We start from the raw sequence: 17,112 nt of genomic DNA on the forward strand, positions 1-17,112 counted from the left end.
GTGACATCTGTCCATATAGGGGGTGTGCACTGATCCAGGTGAAGGGCTCAGGCTATCTATCTCCAGAATTCCACACCTGTGCTAAGAACCTGCATGGTTCATACTCCTAGACATGTGGAATTCTGTGTTAAATACTGTTAAATGTACTGGACCTGCTGAGCAGCAGAATCCTAGAGCTTCTTCGTCCTGACTATTAACCATGTCTCTCTAAGCCATACTCTTTTATAGATGAAAAGATACTGATATACAGTGTGTGTAAGCATGGAGTACTATTCAGCCCCCAAAATGGTGCAGTCCTTTCATTTGTGTCAATCTCCATACGTGTGTGGTCACGGCAACCCCATCACCAAAGGCACAGAGTGGTCATGGCACATTGTGGCACACACATGTGGAATCTGAAATCCCTGCTCTCAGGATTCATGTTGGGTTGTGAAAGGACCTCGGAGGGGCAAAGCTTTTTCCTCGTGTAAAAACCATGAGTCAAGTTTCTCTTTCTGCCTGCAGCATCCTCAAAGCCAGGTAAAACCTCCCATGACCGACTCGGTTTCCTCGAGCCTGATTTGGGGGGGTCACCTTCCTCCTTTAGACAGGTAAGGGAGTCCTGGGGAATTCCTGCCTCTTTTTGCCTGTGCACCTGTGCGTCGACCCACAGACTTGCTTCCCCCCCAGCTCGTCTTAGCCAACAGCCTGGCTCTTCTCTCCAAAGGCGTTCCTCACACCATGGCCGCGTTTGGGGTGCGACCTTTCCTGGGTGAGGCTGCTTGCAAGGGGGTCTTCTGTGTGCACAAGGTGTGCAGAGGTGCTCAGCACCACCTGCCTGCTCAGCAGCTTCCAGGCCCTGACACTCCCGCCCGGGATATGTGTGTGTGTGTGTGTGTGTGTGTGTGTGTGTGTGTGTGTGTGTGTGTGTGTGCAGCACAGGCTGAGGTCGGCCCAGGGCGTGGTGCTCTGCTGCGCCCTCTGCTGGCTCCTGCACTTCCCGCTGAATCTGGCCTAGGGCATGTGGGGAGATGGCTCCTGAGACCCATGTAGAGTTCCTGTTCCGTCCCTGTCTCAGGGGGCAAGACCTTCCTGATGGGACCGGTGGTTTTCTCTGTTACCGATGCCATGTGCCTGGGCCTCATGGGCTGGGCCAGCGGCTCCATGTTCCTCGTGCTGCACAGACACAGGCGGCAAGTGCGGTAACCGCACGGCTGCATGCTCGCTCCCCCCCTGCCCTCCCCGCCGCACCGGGGCCTCCTGTGTCCTGCTCCTGGTCAGCCTCTTCCTCTCCTTCTACACCCTGGCTTGCATCCTGGTGCTGTGCTCCATGCAGGTGGGCATCCCGAGCCCCTGGCTGGCCAGCTCATCCTACCTGGCATCCTCCGGCTTCTCCACCCTCAGCCCCTTGGTGTTTGTGTGCAGCTATGCTCATGTCTCCCGGCTCCGCTGTGCCTGCGGCTGGGGCGCGTGAGGCCGGCTCCGGGTCTTCGTTGTCAGCACCTCCAGGACTCTGTTCCTCACCTGTGGGCTTGTCTGCCGGGGCCAGGAGTTTGCGCTTGCTGTGGGAAGGGGAGCTAGGTAGCTATGGGCTCTGTCTTGCTGATGAGACTGCCAGAAATAAACATTGTGTAAGAAATAATCCACATGTGTGATCCATGACCATTTTCCTTTTGGGTGCGTTTCCAAGAGAACCAACCTGGAAAGCAGCATCAGTGGGCCCTGAGCTCTGCTCATTGCATGCTTGGCGGCCCCTTGGGGGGGGGCTTCCCCACCATCTCCCCAATCCCTGCACCAGCTGCGAAGGCCCCCGATTTCTTACCGAGCTACTGTCATGATAAAGAAACACCTGAGCAATAAGGAGAGAGCCAGGCCTAGATAGGAGAGATAAGGAGAGAAAAGGAGAAACAGAGAGACAAAGAGAGACACAGAGAGAGATTGTTGTAAGAGATACAAGACCAAACAAGCAAGACCAGAAAAGAAACAGCATCTGGCCCATTATCATTATAACACAAAAATAGTTAAACACTGGGGGCTCATGCCGGACATCTCAGCTACTCAGGAGGCATAGGTGTGAGGATCAAGGTTTGAAGCCAGGCCGGCAGGAAAATCCCTGACATTTTTGTTGTTGTTGTTGTTGGTCATGGGGGCTTGAACTCTGGCCCTGGGCGCTGATCCTCAGCTCTTCATCTCAAGGCTAATGCTCTACCACTTGAGCCACAGTGCCACTTCCTATTTTCTACTGGTTCGTTGGAGTTAAGAGTCTCTCGAGTTTCCTGCACGGATTGGCTTTGATCCACAATCTTCAGATCTCAGCCTCCTTAGTAGCTAGGATTACAGGCCTGGGCCACCAGTGCCTGGCTTTTCTGTACTTTTTGTAAACCTACTGAAGGTTACTATTTTTTTTAACCCCAAATATTGTCCAACCTCCTTCCTCACACTCTTTTTTCTGAAACCATGTGGGCTGTCTGCTTCCTTTCTTCCTCCCATCTCCTGTGCATATTGTCTTTTCTGGATTTCCATTTCTCTAAAATGTAACCATTATCTAATTCCATTTCTTCTTTGGGATTTCACATGAGACCTGTGCACACTGCATTTTTTCCTTTCCTTTTTTTTAACACACCCATAAGATGAAATCTCTCCTCCACACATTTCACATGTGCGAACTTTACATGTGTAAAACGGCAGGTGTTCCTTCCTTCCATCCACCCACAGCCCAACAACCAGCATCCATGCTCTTTCTTCTTAGGAGCCTGGCTATTTTTTGTTCCTCATGTACTGAGATCATGAGATTCTGTAACAGCCCAATGAGCTCCCTTCCCATTGCTAAGCACGCTCCTTCCCCGTTCCACAGCGTGGCATGCTCCCTTCCTAGTCAGCACTAGGTCCATGTAGTAAGGCAGTAAATCATCAGCTTCTAACCTCCTCTACCTTGGGATGGCACTTCTTTGGGGCAGCTACCACCATAGAAGGCAACAAGAGCCCCTTAGAGTGACCTTCAGGTCTGGGCAGCTTCAAAAACCTTATCTGCTACTTGGGCAGTATCCATAAATACTAGTCTGCCATGATGAAGCCCCTGGCCCTCAAGTCCACAGCAGGCTTTCTGCCTCCTACCCTTTCCAGCCCCTCCTAGACATCCTAGGTTATATAGGTCACCCCAGACAGTAGCCGGCGCTTCTTCTCACTCCTCTCTTGTGGGAGGGGTCTTGCTGGCCCCTTTACTGGCAATAAACCTTAAAAACACACACACACACACACACACACACACACAAAACACCTTTCTTTGTTCTTTGTACCTGGGTTTCTGTGTAGTTTTCTGCCAAAGTCTAATATACTCTGACAGCAACGTATCACAGGATTCATTTGTTCTTTAGAGGGTTTTTGGCCTGGAAAATATGCAGTTGCATGTATATATTTTGTTCATCCACTCATGCAATGACTGGCATCAGGAAGTTTGCGTCCTTAGTGGCTCCTGCCCTGGGCATGCACCCCTCCCAGCGGGCATCTGCCAGTCCAACTGCCCCTTACACTCACACCCACAGGAGAGAGCATGTCTTAGCGCATGGTGGCTTGGGAATGGCCACTAGGCCCAATTGGTGAGCTGAGAAAGCCCAGTGCCATGCACAACACAGAGGAAATGGGGGAGGAGCAGGGACAAAGCTGCCAACCTCCCCAGCCCCAGACTGCACCTCACCCACAGGGAGGAGCCCCCACCTCCCTGGGCCTCCGGATGCTCCCAGGCGCCAGGCCTTCAAAGCTGAAGCCTCTGGCATGGCCATGGCTCTCTCCCCTTATGGGGGAACTTTGTTTTTCTCTCTCTCTGCTTATGATGTCGATGCTTAGCAAACTTCAGACATATTCTCTGGGCCGTTTCCAATGCTTGGAGCAGACAAAGGCCCATCTCCATGAGTTCCTACTCTCCATGAGTGCTTGGATTTTACCCTGATCCAGAAATGACCCACGATTGAGCCTCTGTGTGTCACACATGGGGGTGACTCTTCTACCCCTCTGAGGACTGAGCGGAAGACACCAGGCTGACAGCAAGAAGGTGGATAGAGAGGAAGGAGAGGCTCCTGCCTCCCCACGGCCAGGACCGTGGAGGGGGAAGGAACATTAGATCATCTGCCAGGACCAGGAGAATTCTGCAGGGAACAAGGCCAAGGAGGAGGCAAGAAAAGGGACCAGTGTTTGGTCTGGGGAGAGGTGGGGTCTGGTGGATAAGGGGCATCATGTGGGGGCAGCGTTTCCCTGACTCCCACCTCCCTCCTCTGTGCTGCTCCCCACAACCCAGATCCAGGCATGGTCGCCGTGACCCTGCTGCTCTGCATCCTCCCAAAACTCTTGCAAGACTGATAGTGGAAGGCATGAAGGAGAACGAGGACCGCACAGGGCATGGGCATTTCCCTTTTCCGTGTTACTGTGGGTGTGACAAACCTGTGACCAGGAGGCAAAAGCCACATCCTGAGCCTTTGTGGCCTGACACAGCTTCCCCGCAGGCAGCACAGGCGCTGTGCGCACAGCATGGCCCTCGCACTCGCAGCCCTGCTGTACATTGGTAAGACAGGAGGGGAAGCTAAGGTGGGAATGTGGGTGCCCCAGTCCCCCCCACCCAGGGCCTCAGGCTCAGGAGGCTCTGGGAAGAGCGCACCTCTCATGGGAACCAATTCATTTCAGGCCTGAGTGTAGACTCTGCAGCCCAAGGTCAGAGGGGTGAGTGCGTCCTCTTCCCTGGGGACAGGGCTTCCCTGGGCAGAGGGGAGGGGTCAGCAGGGGACAAAAGGCTTCACTGGAGGAGGGGACAGGGGTCAGCAGGGGACAGGGCACCCTGGGCAGAGGGGATGGGGGCAGCAGGTGGCGCTGGGGTCACTGGGCAAACAGAGGGAAGTTCTGGGTGCAGTCTCTGATGTCCTTTCAGGAAGCCTCCCTAGACCGGTCCTCCGTGCTGAGTCGGGCTCTGTGGTGGTCCGGGGAAGCACTGTGACCTTGTGGTGTGAGGGGGCCTGGAAGGCCCAGAAGTTCCGTCTATACAAAGAAGGAGACAAAGATAGGTGGTCCTCAAAAATCCCAGACACACCGGGGAAGAGGATCGCCTTCTTCATCCGGTCCATGACAAAGGACAACGCTGGGCGCTACTTCTGTTTCTACCAGAGCCCTGCTGGCTGGTCAGTCCACAGCGAGCCCCTGGAGCTGGTGGTGACAGGTGAGGGGCCAGGCAGGGAACCCAGCCCTGGCTCTGCCTTGGGAGAGGGGTCTGTGCTCTGTGGTGACTCTGTGCCTCATATCTATCAGGAGGTGATGGCGGTCAACATTCAGGGGTGACCCCTCTCTAGCCCTGTTGTCGGTGGTATGGGGAGCATTTCCACTACTGCTAACCCAGGCTCGGCTCTGCCCAGCCCCATGGTGACCTGGGTGGGAAGGTCAGCCTCCTGTGGGGGTCACAAGAGGGATTGGAGGGCGTCATCCTGACTGAGGGGGACGCAGAGGCCCTTGGACACCACCCGCCTGGCCCACTACCCCCTCACCTCTCTGACACCCCCCACCCAGCTCCTCCGAGCCTCTTGAATGGGAGGCAGTGGGGTCCCAGAGGACCCAGCACGGCCAGCACCCCACGACCCCTCAGCTCCTGAGCCCAGGCTGGGAGTCCATCTTCCTCCTGTCCTGTGTGAGGCCAGGGGCACAGGCAGGAGCCCCGTTGTAGAAGAAGGGCTTAGGAGAGCTGGGACACCTGAGTCAATGCCCCAGAGTGTGAGTGGCTCTGAGAGGCAGATGTGAGCGGCGGGAGCTCCACAGGAAGCTGACTGCCCACCCCATCTGGGAAATCAGGTTAAGAGTGGGTGCTCTAACCTCACGCCCCTGTGGCTCAGGCCTCCATCATGAGCCCTTTCCTTTCCTCCACACTCCGCCCCTCAACCCCCCCCCCCTTTTTTTTTTTCAGTTGTGGGGCCTGAACTCTGGGCCTGGGCGCTGTCCCTCAGCTCTTCAGCTCAAGGGGAGCGCTCTACCACTTAAGCCACAGCGCCAGTTCTGGTTTTCTGGTGGGTCATTAGAGATAAGAGTCTCACAGACTTTCCTGCCCAGGTTGGCTTTGAACAGCGATCCTCAGAGCTCAGCCTCTGAGTAGCTAGGATGAGAGGTGTGAGCCACCAGTGCTCGGCTTCCTTTCCTTTTTGTGTGTGCTGGGACCTGACCCACCTCCAGGACGTTGCCACAGGGTAGAAGAGAGGAGACTCCCTGCCCTTGACCCCTTCTCTCTCCTCACTGACCATCTCTGTCTTGTTCTTTTCTAGAAAATTCTTCAAACAGTTTTACTTTACCCTCAGAACCAGACTCCAGACCTAGTGAGTAAATGATTCTCTCTCTCCCTTCCTCTCTCTCTCTCCCTCTCCCTTCCTCCCTCTCTTCCCCCACTTTCCATCTCTCCCTCTGAAAGAAACATGCCACCCCAGGGTAGGGAATACAAGAGGTTGATCTTAGCCTGGTTGCCAGGCCCTGGAGAAGGAGCCAGGCTGGGCTTGATGATGGGGGAAGGGGGCTGTCACTCCATCTCCTCTGATTGCAGACTGTCCCCCTGGGGATCACACAGCCCAGAACCTCCTTCGCCTTGGTCTGGCACTCCTGGTGCTGGTGGCCCTGGTGTGGCTGCTGACTGAGGACTGGCTGAGCAGGAAGAAGCGCAGGCTGGAGCTGCAGGCTGGGGACGTGGGAGATGGCAGACGGCTGGGTGGCCCTGGATGAATGGCAGGAGCCAGGGTGCCTACCCGGGAGGAGAAGCCGGGCTCCTGAGCTGCCTGAGCTGTGATGGGCAGACTGAGGAGGGCATTGCAGGAAATGGGTGACCATCACCTGGAGTGGGGGCGGAAGGGGTTCTGTGTCCCTGTCCATAAATCCTTAGTTTCTCTGGGACATTTGAAGTACTTTATCTACTGTATTGAAAGTAGTTTTTCTATCTTATATTAAATGCCATGCTTTCATGACTCTGCTTGTGTGTGTGTGTGTGTGTGTGTGTGTGTGTGTGTGTGTGTGTGTGTGTGTGTGTGTGTGTGTGTGTCAGGGACAGTACAGGGACCCCAACTCAGGTTCTGACCCTGAGCTATTTTTTTTTAATTAACCTCAACGTTGGCTCTCTACCACATGAGCCACATCTCCACTTCAGCTTTTTTTGATGGTTAATGGGAAATAAGAGTCTCACAGACTTTCCTGCCCAGCCTCCTTTGAATCTCCATCCTCAGATCTCAGCCTCCTGAGCAGCTAGGATTACAGCTTCAAACACTAGCATCATGCTTCTTATTTCTGCTTTGTTTTGTTTTGTCCGTTTTTCTCATGACTTCAGGCTGGCTCAAGACAGGCTAGTTCTTTGATATTGTCTCCCTGTGTTTCTTTCTTCCTTCCTTCCTTTCTTCCTTCCTTCCTTCCTTCTATCTCTCTTTCCTTCCTTCTTTTTTTCCTTCTTTCTCTTTCTTTCTTCCTTCCTTCCTTCCTTCCTTCCTTTCTTTCTTTCTTTCTTTCTTTCTTTCTTTCTTTCTTTCTTTCTTTTCTTTCTCTTTCTTTCTCTCTCCCTCCCTCCCTCCTCTTTCTTCCCTCCTTCCCTCCCTCCCTCTCTCTCCCTTCCTTTCTGCCTGCCTGCTTGCCTGCCTGTCTCATACACCAGGAGTCACAGTCTTCAAAAGTACCTATAGAAGCCATGAGCAAAAGTTTCTCTAGGTTCCTGCTGGTCTCATCTCACTGGGCAGACTTACGAACATGAAGCCATAGCTGGCCCCCAATGCATGATGACACTGGGTCCCAGTGAGCCCATGAGAAGTGCAAAAGCTTCTAAGCAAACACGTGTTGCACCACCTGACCTGCCAAACTCCTCAGCTCGGCCTGCACAAGTGGCAAAACACCGCCACCTGGCACAGTCAGAGCTCCTCAGGGAACTGCATCATTGCAAATTGACAATCCTGGCCAAGCATGGGGAATGTCTTGCAATGATTTGCACCCCTAGGAGATGTTTGTCTCAGATCACCTCTGGTTCCCACGCGAGGACTGTCACGCTCCCAGAGCTGACATGATAATCACCTCCCAGACAGCCCATGACCTCATGGTGCCCGACTTTCATCTGAACCTGAGACGCTTGCCTTGGGGGAGCCGCTGGCAGTGTGGCCTGGACGGCCACTGCCCCGTTGGGTAAGTGTTCCTCCTTCTTCAACATACAGCTGGGCTGCAGGAGAGAAGGGTGCTCATGAATCAGCATGGTAAGGCTGGGCTCTGGGCTTAAGCTTGTAATCCCAGCACATAGGAGGCAGAGAAAAAGGATGTCAGGAGTTGGAGTCAGCCTGGTCATGTAGTGAATTTCATCCTAGCTTTGGCTCCACAGAAAGACTAGGCTTCAGCAATGTAGGGGCACAGAGAATCCCTCCCTCTTCTTAGGATCAGGATTGGACTGAGGATGCACTCAGTTAAGGTATCTTCTCCACATTTCTGGCACATAGACTCCATCTTCCTGTGCCAAGGCTTCTGATGTTACTTTACATCTCTCTGCCCCTCTCTCTGAATCCTTCCTGCTCTAACTGTTTCTCCCTCCTCTCCTCCCTCCTTCTCTCCTTTGGTGTAGCTCTGTGTATCTCCTCCCTCTCTCTCTAAATCTTTCCTTTCCTCCCTCCTTCCTCCCCTCCTTTCATTTCTTCCTAAATCTCTATCTCTGTCTGTCTCTCTGTCTCTGTCAGTCGGTCTGTCTCTCCCTGCTCGGATTAAGCATAGAACATCAATGGAGTCACGTGCTCTCTCCTCGACTGAGGTTGAGCATGTAGCAGTCATAACTCTACAAGACTTAGCTGTGGGTTTACAATGTGAATCTTCTTCCATTCACCCAAGCAAAACTCTATTTGGGGGAGGGAGATTTTTTTTTTTGGGTGCATTTTATGTGTCACGCCGTGTGACATCTGTCCGTATAGGGGGTGTGCACTGATCCAGGTGAAGGGCTCAGGCTATCTATCTCCAGAATTCCACACCTGTGCTAAGAACCTGCATGGTTCAAACTCCTAGACATGTGGAATTCTGTGATAAATACTGTTAAATGTACTGGACCTGCTGAGCAGCAGAATCCTAGAGCTTCTTCGTCCTATTAACCATGTCTCTCTAAGCCATACTCTTTTATAGATGAAAAGATACTGATATACAGTGTGTGTAAGCATGGAGTACTATTCAGCCCCCAAAATGGTGCAGTCCTTTCATTTGTGTCAATCTCCATACGTGTGTGGTCACGGCAACCCCATCACCAAAGGCACAGAGTGGTCATGGCACATTGTGGCACACACATGTGGAATCTGAAATCCCTGCTCTCAGGATTCATGTTGGGTTGTGAAAGGACCTCGGAGGGGCAAAGCTTTTTCCTCGTGTAAAAACCATGAGTCAAGTTTCTCTTTCTGCCTGCAGCATCCTCAAAGCCAGGTAAAACCTCCCATGACCGACTCGGTTTCCTCGAGCCTGATTTGGGGGGGTCACCTTCCTCCTTTAGACAGGTAAGGGAGTCCTGGGGAATTCCTGCCTCTTTTTGCCTGTGCACCTGTGCGTCGACCCACAGACTTGCTTCCCCCCCAGCTCGTCTTAGCCAACAGCCTGGCTCTTCTCTCCAAAGGCGTTCTTCACACCATGGCCGCGTTTGGGGTGCGAACTTTCCTGGGTGAAGCTGCTTGCAAGGGGGTCTTCTGTGTGCACAAGGTGTGCAGAGGTGCTCAGCACCACCTGCCTGCTCAGCAGCTTCCAGGCCCTGACACTCCCGCCCGGGATATATGTGTGTGTGTGTGTGTGTGTGTGTGTGTGTGTGTGTGTGTGTGTGTGTGTGTGTGTGTGTGTGTGTGTGTGTGCAGCACAGGCTGAGGTCGGCCCAGGGCGTGGTGCTCTGCTGCGCCCTCTGCTGGCTCCTGCACTTCCCGCTGAATCTGTCCTTGGGCATGTGGGGAGATGGCTCCTGAGACTACCGAAACCTGAGCGGGGGACCCATGTACAGTTCCTGTTCCGTCCCTGTCTCAGGGGGCAAGACCTTCCTGATGGGAGCGGTGGTTTTCTCTGTCACCGACGCCATGTGCCTGGGCCTCGTGGGCTGGGCCAGCGGCTCCGTGCTTCTCGTGCTGCACAGACACAGGCGGCAAGTGCGGTACCGGCGTGGCTGTGTGCTCGCTCCCCCCCTGCCCTCCCCTCCGCACCGGGGCCTCCTGTGTCCTGCTCTTCCTCTCCTTCTACACCCTGGCTTGCATCCTGGCGCTGTGCTCCATGCAGGTGGGCACCCCGAGCCCCTGGCTGGCCAGCTCGTCCTACCTGGCATCCTCCGGCTTCTCCACCCTCAGCCCCTTGGTGTTTGTGTGCAGCGATGCCCGTGTCTCCCGGCTCCGCTGTGCCTGCGGCTGGGGCGCGTGAGGCCACCTCGGGGGACTTCGTTGTCAGCACTTCCAGGACTCTGTTCCTCACCTGTGGGCTTGTCTGCCGGGGCCAGGAGTTTGCGCTTGCTGTGGGAAGGGGAGCTAGGTAGCTATGAGCTCTCTCTTGCTGATGAGTCTGACAGAAATAAACATTGTGTAAGAAATAATCCACATGTGTGATCCAAGACCATTTCCCTTTTGGGTACATTTCCAAGAGAACCAACCTGGAAAGCAGCATCAGTGGGCCCTGAGCTCTGCTCATTGCATGCTTGGCGGCCTCTTGGGGGGAGGGCTTCCCCACTCTCGCCCCAATCCCTGCACCAGCTGCGAAGGCCCCCGATTTCTTACCGAGCTACTGTCATGATAAAGAAACACCTGAGCAATAAGGAGAGAGCCAGGCCTAGATAGGAGAGATAAGGAGAGAAAAGGAGAAACAGAGAGACAAAGAGAGACACAGAGAGAGATTGTTGTAAGAGATGCAAGACCAAACAAGCAAGACCAGAAAAGAAACAGCATCTGGCCCATTATCATTAAAACACAAAATAGTTAAACACCGGTGGCTCATGCCGGACATCTCAGCTACTCAGGAGGCATAGGTGTGAGGATCAAGGTTTGAAGCCAGGCCAGCAGGAAAATCCCTGACATTTTTGTTGTTGTTGTTGTTGGTCATGGGGGCTTGAACTCTGGCCCTGGGCGCTGATCCTCAGCTCTTCATCTCAAGGCTAATGCTCTACCACTTGAGCCACAGCGCCACTTCTTATTTTCTACTGGATCATTGGAGGTAAGAGTCTCTCGAGTTTCCTGCACGGATTGGCTTTGATCCACAATCTTCAGATCTCAGCCTCCTTAGTAGCTAGGATTACAGGCATGAGCCACCAGTGCCTGGCTTTTCTGTACTTTTTGTAAACCTACTGACAGTCACTTTTTTTTTTTTAACCCCAAATATTGTCCAACCTCCTTCCTCACACTCTTTTTTCTGAAACCATGTGGGCTGTCTGCTTCCTTTCTTCCTTCCCTCTCCTGTGCATATGGTCTTCTCTGGATTTCCATTGCTCCAAAATGTAACCATTATCTAATTCCATTTCTTCTATGTGATTTCACATGAGTCCTGTGCACACTGCATTTTTTTCCTTTCCTTTTTTTTTAACACACCCATAAGATGAAATCTCCCCTCCACATATTTCACATGTGCAAACTTTACATGTGTAAAACGGCAGGTGTTCCTTCCTTCCATCCACCCACAGCCCAACAACCAGCATCCACGCTCTTTCTTCTTAGGAGCCTGGCTATTTTTTGTTCCTCATGTACTGAGATCATGAGATTCTGTAACAGCCCAATGAGCTCCCTTCCCATGGCTAAGCACGCTCCTTCCCCGCTCCACAGCATGGCATGCTCCCTTCCTAGGCAGCACTAGGCCCATGTAGTAAGGCAGTAAATCATCAGCTTCCAACCTCCTCTACCTTGGGATGGCACTTCTTTGGGGCAGCTACCACCATAGAAGGCAACTAGAGCCCCTTAGAGTGACCTTCAGGTCTGGGCAGCTGCAGGACCCTTATCTATTACTTGGGCAGCAGCCATAAATCCTAGTCTGCCATGATGAAGCCCCTGGCCTTCAAGTCCACAGCAGGCTTTCTGCCTCCTACCCCTTCCAGTCCCTCCTAGACCTCCTAGGTTATATAGGTCACCCCAGACAGTAGCCAGCGCTGCTTCTCACTCATCTCTTATGGGAGGGGTCTTGCCAGCCCCTTTACTGGCAATAAACCTCAAAACACACACACACACACACACACACACACAAAACACCTTTCTTTGTTCTTTGTATCTGGGTGTCTGTGTAGTTTTCTGGCAAAGTCTATTATACTCTGACAGCAACGTATCACAGGATTCATTTGTTCTTTGGAGGGTTTTTGGCCTGGAAAATATGCAGTTGCATGTATATATTTTGTTCATCCACTCATGCAATGACTGGCATCAGGAAGTTTGCGTCCTTAGTTCCTCCTGCCCTGGGCATGCACCCCTCCCAGCGGGCATCTGCCAGTCCAACTGCCCCTTACACTCACACCCACAGGGGCCATGCAGGAGAGAGCATGTCTTAGCACATGGTAGCTTGGGGTTGGCCATGAGGCCAAGGTGGTGAGCTGAGAAAGCCCAGTGCCATGCACAACACAGAGGAAATGGGGGAGGAGCAGGGACAAAGCTGCCAACCTCCCCAGCCCCAGACTGCACCTCACCCACAGGGAAGAGCCCCCACCTCCCGGGGCCTCCGGATGCTCCCAGGCGCCAGGCCTTCAAAGCTGAAGCCTCTGGCATGGCCATGGCTCTCTCCCCTTATGGGGAAACTTTGTTTTTTTCTCTCTCTGCTCATGATGTCGATGCTCAGCAAACTTCAGACATATTCTCTGGGCCGTTTCCAATGCTTGGAGCAGACAAAGGCCCATCTCCATGAGTTCCTACTCTCCATGAGTGTCCCAAACTTGGATTTTACCCTGATCCAGAAATGACCCACGATTGAGCCTCTGTGTGTCACACATGGGGGTGACTCTTCTACCCCTCTGAGCACTGAGGGGAAGACACCAGGCTGACAGTAAGAAGGTGGATAGAGAGGAAGGAGAGGCTCCTGCCTCCCCACGGCCAGGACCGTGGAGGGGGAAGGAACATTAGATCGTCTGCCAGGACCAGGAGAATTCTGCAGGGAACAAGGTCAGGGAGGAGGCAAGAAAAGGGACCAGTGTTTGGTCTGGGGAGATGGGGGGTCTGGTGAGTAAGGGAGGTCCATGCTGGGGCAGCGTTTCTCTGTTTCTCTGTGTCCCACATCCCTCCTCTGTGCTGCTCCCCACAACCGAGCTCCAGGCATGGTGGCCGTGACCCTGCTGCTCTGCCTCCTCCCAAAACACTTGCAAGACTGAGAGTGGAGGGGCTGAAGGAGGACGAAGACCCTACGGGGCATGGGCATTTCCCCTTTCTGTGTCACTGTGGGTGTGACAAACCTGTGACCAGGAGGCAAAAGCCACATCCTGAGCCTTTGTGGCCTGGCACGGCTTCCCCGCAGGCAGCACAGGCGCTGTGCGCACAGCATGGCCCTCGCACTCGCAGCCCTGCTGTACATTGGTAAGACAGGAGGGGAAGCTAAGGTGGGAAGTGTGGGTGCCCCAGTCCCCCCCACCCAGGGCCTCAGGCTCAGGAGGCTCTGGGAAGAGCGCACCTCTCACGGGAACCAACTCATTTCAGGCCTGAGTATAGACTCTGCAGCCCAAGGTCAGGGGGGTGAGTGTGTCTTCCTCCCTGGGGACAGGGCTTCCTTGGGCAGAGGGGAGGGGTCAGCAGGGGACACAGGGCTTTCCTGGGAGGAGGGGAGGGGGTCAGCAGGGGACAGGGCACCCTGGGCAGAGGGGATGGGGGCAGCAGGTGGCGCTGAGGCTGTTGTCGGTCGGTAAATAGAGGGAAGTTCTGGGTGCAGTCTCTGATGTCCTTTCAGGAAGCCTCCCTAGACCGGTCCTCCGCGCTGAGCCGGGCTCTGTGGTTGTCCGGGGAAGCACTGTGACCTTGTGGTGTGAGGGGGCCTGGAAGGCCCAGGAGTTCCGTCTATACAAAGAAGGACACAAAGATAGGTGGTCCTCAAAAATCCCAGGCACACCCGGGAACAGGACCGCCTTCTTCATCTGGTCCATGACAAAGGACAACGCTGGGCGCTACTTCTGTTTCTACCAGAGCCCTGCTGGCTGGTCAGACCACAGCGAGCCCCTGGAGCTGGTGGTGACAGGTGAGGGGCCAGGCAGGGAACCCAGCCCTGGCTCTGCCTTGGGAGAGGGGTCTGTGCTCTGTGGTGACTCTGTGCCTCATATCTATCAGGAGGTGATGGCGGTCAACATTCAGGGGTGACCCCTCTCTAGCCCTGTTGGTGGTGGTATGGGGAGCATTTCCACTACTGCTAACCCAGGCTCGGCTCTGCCCAGCCCCATGGTGACCTGGGTGGGAAGGTCAGCCTCCTGTGGGGGTCACAAGAGGGATTGGAGGGCGTCATCCTGACTGAGGGGGACGCAGAGGCCCTTGGACACCACCCGCCTAGGCCCACTACCCCCTCACCTCTCTGACATCCCCCACCCAGCTCCTCCGAGCCTCTTGAATGGGAGGCAGTGGGGTCCCAGAGGACCCAGCACGGCCAGCACCCCACGACCCCTCAGCTCCTGAGCCCAGGCTGGGAGTCCATCTTCCTCCTGTCCTGTGTGAGGCCAGGGGCACAGGCAGGAGCCCCGTTGTAGAAGAAGGGCTTAGGAGAGCTGGGACACCTGAGTCAATGCCCCAGAGTGTGAGTGGCTCTGAGAGGCAGATGTGAGCGGCGGGAGCTCCACAGGAAGCTGACTGCCCACCCCATCTGGGAAATCAGGTTAAGAGTGGGTGCTCTAACCTCACGCCCCTGTGGCTCAGGCCTCCATCATGAGCCCTTTCCTTTCCTCCACACTCCGCCCCTCAACCCCCCCCCCCCTTTTTTTTTTTCAGTTGTGGGGCCTGAACTCTGGGCCTGGGCGCTGTCCCTCAGCTCGTCAGCTCAAGGGGAGCGCTCTACCACTTAAGCCACAGCGCCAGTTCTGGTTTTCTGGTGGGTCATTAGAGATAAGAGTCTCACAGACTTTCCTGCCCAGGTTGGCTTTGAACAGCGATCCTCAGAGCTCAGCCTCTGAGTAGCTAGGATGAGAGGTGTGAGCCACCAGTGCTCGGCTTCCTTTCCTTTTTGTGTGTGCTGGGACCTGACCCACCTCCAGGACGTTGCCACAGGGTAGAAGAGAGGAGACTCCCTGCCCTTGACCCCTTCTCTCTCCTCACTGCCCATCTCTGTCTTGTTCTTTTCTAGAAAATTCTTCAAACAGTTTTACTTTACCCTCAGAACCAGACTCCAGACCTAGTGAGTAAATGATTCTCTCTCTCCCTTCCTCTCTCTCTCTCCCTCTCCCTTCCTCCCTCTCTTCCCCCACTTTCCATCTCTCCCTCTGAAAGAAACATGCCACCCCAGGGTAGGGAATACAAGAGGTTGATCTTAGCCTGGTTGCCAGGCCCTGGAGAAGGAGCCAGGCTGGGCTTGATGATGGGGGAAGGGGGCTGTCACTCCATCTCCTCTGATTGCAGACTGTCCCCCTGGGGATCACACAGCCCAGAACCTCCTTCGCCTTGGTCTGGCACTCCTGGTGCTGGTGGCCCTGGTGTGGCTGCTGACTGAGGACTGGCTGAGCAGGAAGAAGCGCAGGCTGGAGCTGCAGGCTGGGGACGTGGGAGATGGCAGACGGCTGGGTGGCCCTGGATGAATGGCAGGAGCCAGGGTGCCTACCCGGGAGGAGAAGCCGGGCTCCTGAGCTGCCTGAGCTGTGATGGGCAGACTGAGGAGGGCATTGCAGGAAATGGGTGACCATCACCTGGAGTGGGGGCGGAAGGGGTTCTGTGTCCCTGTCCATAAATCCTTAGTTTCTCTGGGACATTTGAAGTACTTTATCTACTGTATTGAAAGTAGTTTTTCTATCTTATATTAAATGCCATGCTTTCATGACTCTGCTTGTGTGTGTGTGTGTGTGTGTGTGTGTGTGTGTGTGTGTGTGTGTGTGTGTGTGTCAGGGACAGTACAGGGACCCCAACTCAGGTTCTGACCCTGAGCTATTTTTTTTTAATTAACCTCAACGTTGGCTCTCTACCACATGAGCCACATCTCCACTTCAGCTTTTTTTGATGGTTAATGGGAAATAAGAGTCTCACAGACTTTCCTGCCCAGCCTCCTTTGAATCTCCATCCTCAGATCTCAGCCTCCTGAGCAGCTAGGATTACAGCTTCAAACACTAGCATCATGCTTCTTATTTCTGCTTTGTTTTGTTTTGTCCGTTTTTCTCATGACTTCAGGCTGGCTCAAGACAGGCTAGTTCTTTGATATTGTCTCCCTGTGTTTCTTTCTTCCTTCCTTCCTTTCTTCCTTCCTTCCTTCCTTCTATCTCTCTTTCCTTCCTTCTTTTTTTCCTTCTTTCTCTTTCTTTCTTCCTTCCTTCCTTCCTTCCTTCCTTTCTTTCTTTCTTTCTTTCTTTCTTTCTTTCTTTCTTTCTTTCTTTTCTTTCTCTTTCTTTCTCTCTCCCTCCCTCCCTCCTCTTTCTTCCCTCCTTCCCTCCCTCCCTCTCTCTCCCTTCCTTTCTGCCTGCCTGCTTGCCTGCCTGTCTCATACACCAGGAGTCACAGTCTTCAAAAGTACCTATAGAAGCCATGAGCAAAAGTTTCTCTAGGTTCCTGCTGGTCTCATCTCACTGGGCAGACTTACGAACATGAAGCCATAGCTGGCCCCCAATGCATGATGACACTGGGTCCCAGTGAGCCCATGAGAAGTGCAAAAGCTTCTAAGCAAACACGTGTTGCACCACCTGACCTGCCAAACTCCTCAGCTCGGCCTGCACAAGTGGCAAAACACCGCCACCTGGCACAGTCAGAGCTCCTCAGGGAACTGCATCATTGCAAATTGACAATCCTGGCCAAGCATGGGGAATGTCTTGCAATGATTTGCACCCCTAGGAGATGTTTGTCTCAGATCACCTCTGGTTCCCACGCGAGGACTGTCACGCTCCCAGAGCTGACATGATAATCACCTCCCAGACAGCCCATGACCTCATGGTGCCCGACTTTCATCTGAACCTGAGACGCTTGCCTTGGGGGAGCCGCTGGCAGTGTGGCCTGGACGGCCACTGCCCCGTTGGGTAAGTGTTCCTCCTTCCTC

The 17,112-nt window shown here is 54.0% G+C and overlaps 2 protein-coding genes across 3 annotated transcripts in view; both read left to right on the top strand.

Moving 5' to 3' along the window:
• Positions 1 to 4,461: 4,461 nt before the first annotated feature.
• LOC122110584 overlaps positions 4,462 to 17,112 on the top strand; it is a 42,171-nt gene continuing 29,520 nt past the window's right edge. The window contains exons 1-10 of the mRNA XM_042683168.1: positions 4,462 to 4,534; positions 4,654 to 4,689; positions 4,895 to 5,179; positions 6,267 to 6,317; positions 6,539 to 6,700; positions 9,991 to 10,109; positions 10,237 to 10,370; positions 13,426 to 13,484; positions 13,852 to 14,136; positions 15,498 to 15,659. Coding sequence (XP_042539102.1) covers positions 4,501 to 4,534; positions 4,654 to 4,689; positions 4,895 to 5,179; positions 6,267 to 6,317; positions 6,539 to 6,700; positions 9,991 to 10,109; positions 10,237 to 10,370; positions 13,426 to 13,484; positions 13,852 to 14,136; positions 15,498 to 15,659 — 1,327 coding nt within the window. The 5' untranslated portion in view covers positions 4,462 to 4,500. The remainder of the gene's footprint in view (positions 4,535 to 4,653; positions 4,690 to 4,894; positions 5,180 to 6,266; positions 6,318 to 6,538; positions 6,701 to 9,990; positions 10,110 to 10,236; positions 10,371 to 13,425; positions 13,485 to 13,851; positions 14,137 to 15,497; positions 15,660 to 17,112) is intronic.
• LOC122110708 (leukocyte immunoglobulin-like receptor subfamily A member 6) lies at positions 13,416 to 15,889 on the top strand. 2 transcript variants are annotated; one of them, XM_042683342.1, is made up of 5 exons: positions 13,416 to 13,484; positions 13,605 to 13,640; positions 13,852 to 14,136; positions 15,226 to 15,276; positions 15,498 to 15,889. In XM_042683342.1, the coding sequence occupies exons 1-5, from the start codon at positions 13,451 to 13,453 to the stop codon at positions 15,671 to 15,673; spliced, it is 582 nt and encodes a 193-aa protein (XP_042539276.1). In that variant the 5' UTR covers positions 13,416 to 13,450; the 3' UTR covers positions 15,674 to 15,889. The 2 variants fall into 2 exon arrangements, with proteins under 2 accessions (XP_042539276.1, XP_042539277.1); XM_042683343.1 differs by having other exon boundaries at positions 13,605 to 13,631.

The sequence above is a fragment of the Dipodomys spectabilis genome, unplaced genomic scaffold (assembly GCF_019054845.1).
Source record: "Dipodomys spectabilis isolate Male_0828 unplaced genomic scaffold, ASM1905484v1 ptg000080l, whole genome shotgun sequence".
Taxonomy (NCBI): domain Eukaryota; kingdom Metazoa; phylum Chordata; class Mammalia; order Rodentia; family Heteromyidae; genus Dipodomys; species Dipodomys spectabilis.

What these genes read in the sequence shown, in the direction of transcription:
- LOC122110708 (XM_042683342.1), top strand. Translation starts at nt 13,451, where the DNA reads ATGGCCCTCGCACTCGCAGCCCTGCTGTACATTG. An exon ending in CCTGGAGCTGGTGGTGACAG is followed by an intron (nt 14,137 to 15,225) that starts GTGAGGGGCCAG and finishes GTTCTTTTCTAG; the next exon opens with AAAATTCTTCAAACAGTTTT. An exon ending in AGAACCAGACTCCAGACCTA is followed by an intron (nt 15,277 to 15,497) that starts GTGAGTAAATGA and finishes CTCTGATTGCAG; the next exon opens with ACTGTCCCCCTGGGGATCAC.